General features: G+C 63.8%; 1 protein-coding gene across 1 annotated transcript in view; it reads left to right on the forward strand.

The window, feature by feature from the left end:
* Positions 1-821, forward strand: part of AGO2 (argonaute RISC catalytic component 2) — a 13151-nt gene extending 12330 nt beyond the window's left edge. The window contains exon 11 of the mRNA XM_012722890.1: positions 637-821. Coding sequence (XP_012578344.1) covers positions 637-821 — 185 coding nt within the window. The remainder of the gene's footprint in view (positions 1-636) is intronic.
* The last annotated feature ends 327 nt before the right edge of the window (positions 822-1148 follow it).

Raw genomic sequence — 1148 nt, forward strand, 5'->3', positions numbered from 1 at the left:
CTGGCCGGGCGTGGGGCGCCGTGAGGGCCTCGCGGCGGGCGGTCCCGGGTCTTCGTCGCCGCGAGTGCGGCTGTCGTGGTTTGCTTTTCCCTCCTGCTCTGGTTTGATTTGGCCCAGGCGGATATCGCAGGGCGGTGGTACCTGATGGGCAGAAATGACTTTCCCCAACTTTTATAAATTAACTAATGTTTACCTGCAAGTTTGCTGGATGATTTATTTTTGAAAGCCACAAATGTAATTTTTCTGGGTGAATTGTTTTTCCTATAGAAGCAGCAATGTCAGTTTACATTGATCTGCAGGGTGATTTAAATTTTATTTTTGCAAGGCAGTTTTCAGTCAAATTATATATTTGATACAATATGTTGAGGTAGAGCAGCCCTGGGGCGCCTGGCGGGGCCTTGGCCTGCGAGCAGACGGGAGGGCGCGGTGTGGACGCCCCCTGCTCCCAGGCGGCCCCGCCAGGAGGCCGGTGGAGGGCCTGGTCCGGGCGGCCACCCCAGCGGGCAGACAAGCCATAGCCTCCCCTGTGACCTCTCGACTCACCTGCGCTCGAACACGGGAACACCAGCCCCTCCTGGCGTTCCGAGCCTCACTTCCCGAATGCGAATGTTCTCTCTCCACGCTGAGCCCCTGCAGCTGAGGACACGGGGCTGCGGGGCCGCTGCCCGGGCGCCTCTGGGCCGCGGGTGGGGGCGGACGCCCCTGCCGGGACACCTCGGCTCCGCGTGGCCACCCCGCTGTCGCCGGCTCTCTTCTGTGCCCGACCTCGCATCTGCTGGGGTGCTGGAAGGACAGAAAATAGACTTCGGGTGGCCGAGTGAGGCGTCTGCGGCCTGGGCTCTGCTCTGTGCGCCCCGTCGCGCGGCTACTCACTGCCCTGTGCCGCCCGCTGGCCCTACACCGAGGGCGCGTTCTTGCCACGGCTCAGTAAGCCCCGGGCTCGGGACGCAGGACGCCGCGTGGGCGCCCACGCTGCTGTTTCAGCGGGTTGGCTGGAGGCTTGGAGCCACCTCTGGGTCTGTCCAGTCGTGTCGTTTGCTGGCGGCTCCTGGCGTGTCCCTTTGGGCACCCTCTGGCGGTTGCAGGCTGGACAGCTGGTGCCGTGGGGCCAGCGGCACCAGGCGGCGGGTTTCTACCCGGCGCCCCTG

Source organism: Condylura cristata, unplaced genomic scaffold (genome assembly GCF_000260355.1).
Source record: "Condylura cristata isolate star-nosed mole 26May11 unplaced genomic scaffold, ConCri1.0 scaffold00009, whole genome shotgun sequence".
NCBI classification, from domain to species: domain Eukaryota; kingdom Metazoa; phylum Chordata; class Mammalia; order Eulipotyphla; family Talpidae; genus Condylura; species Condylura cristata.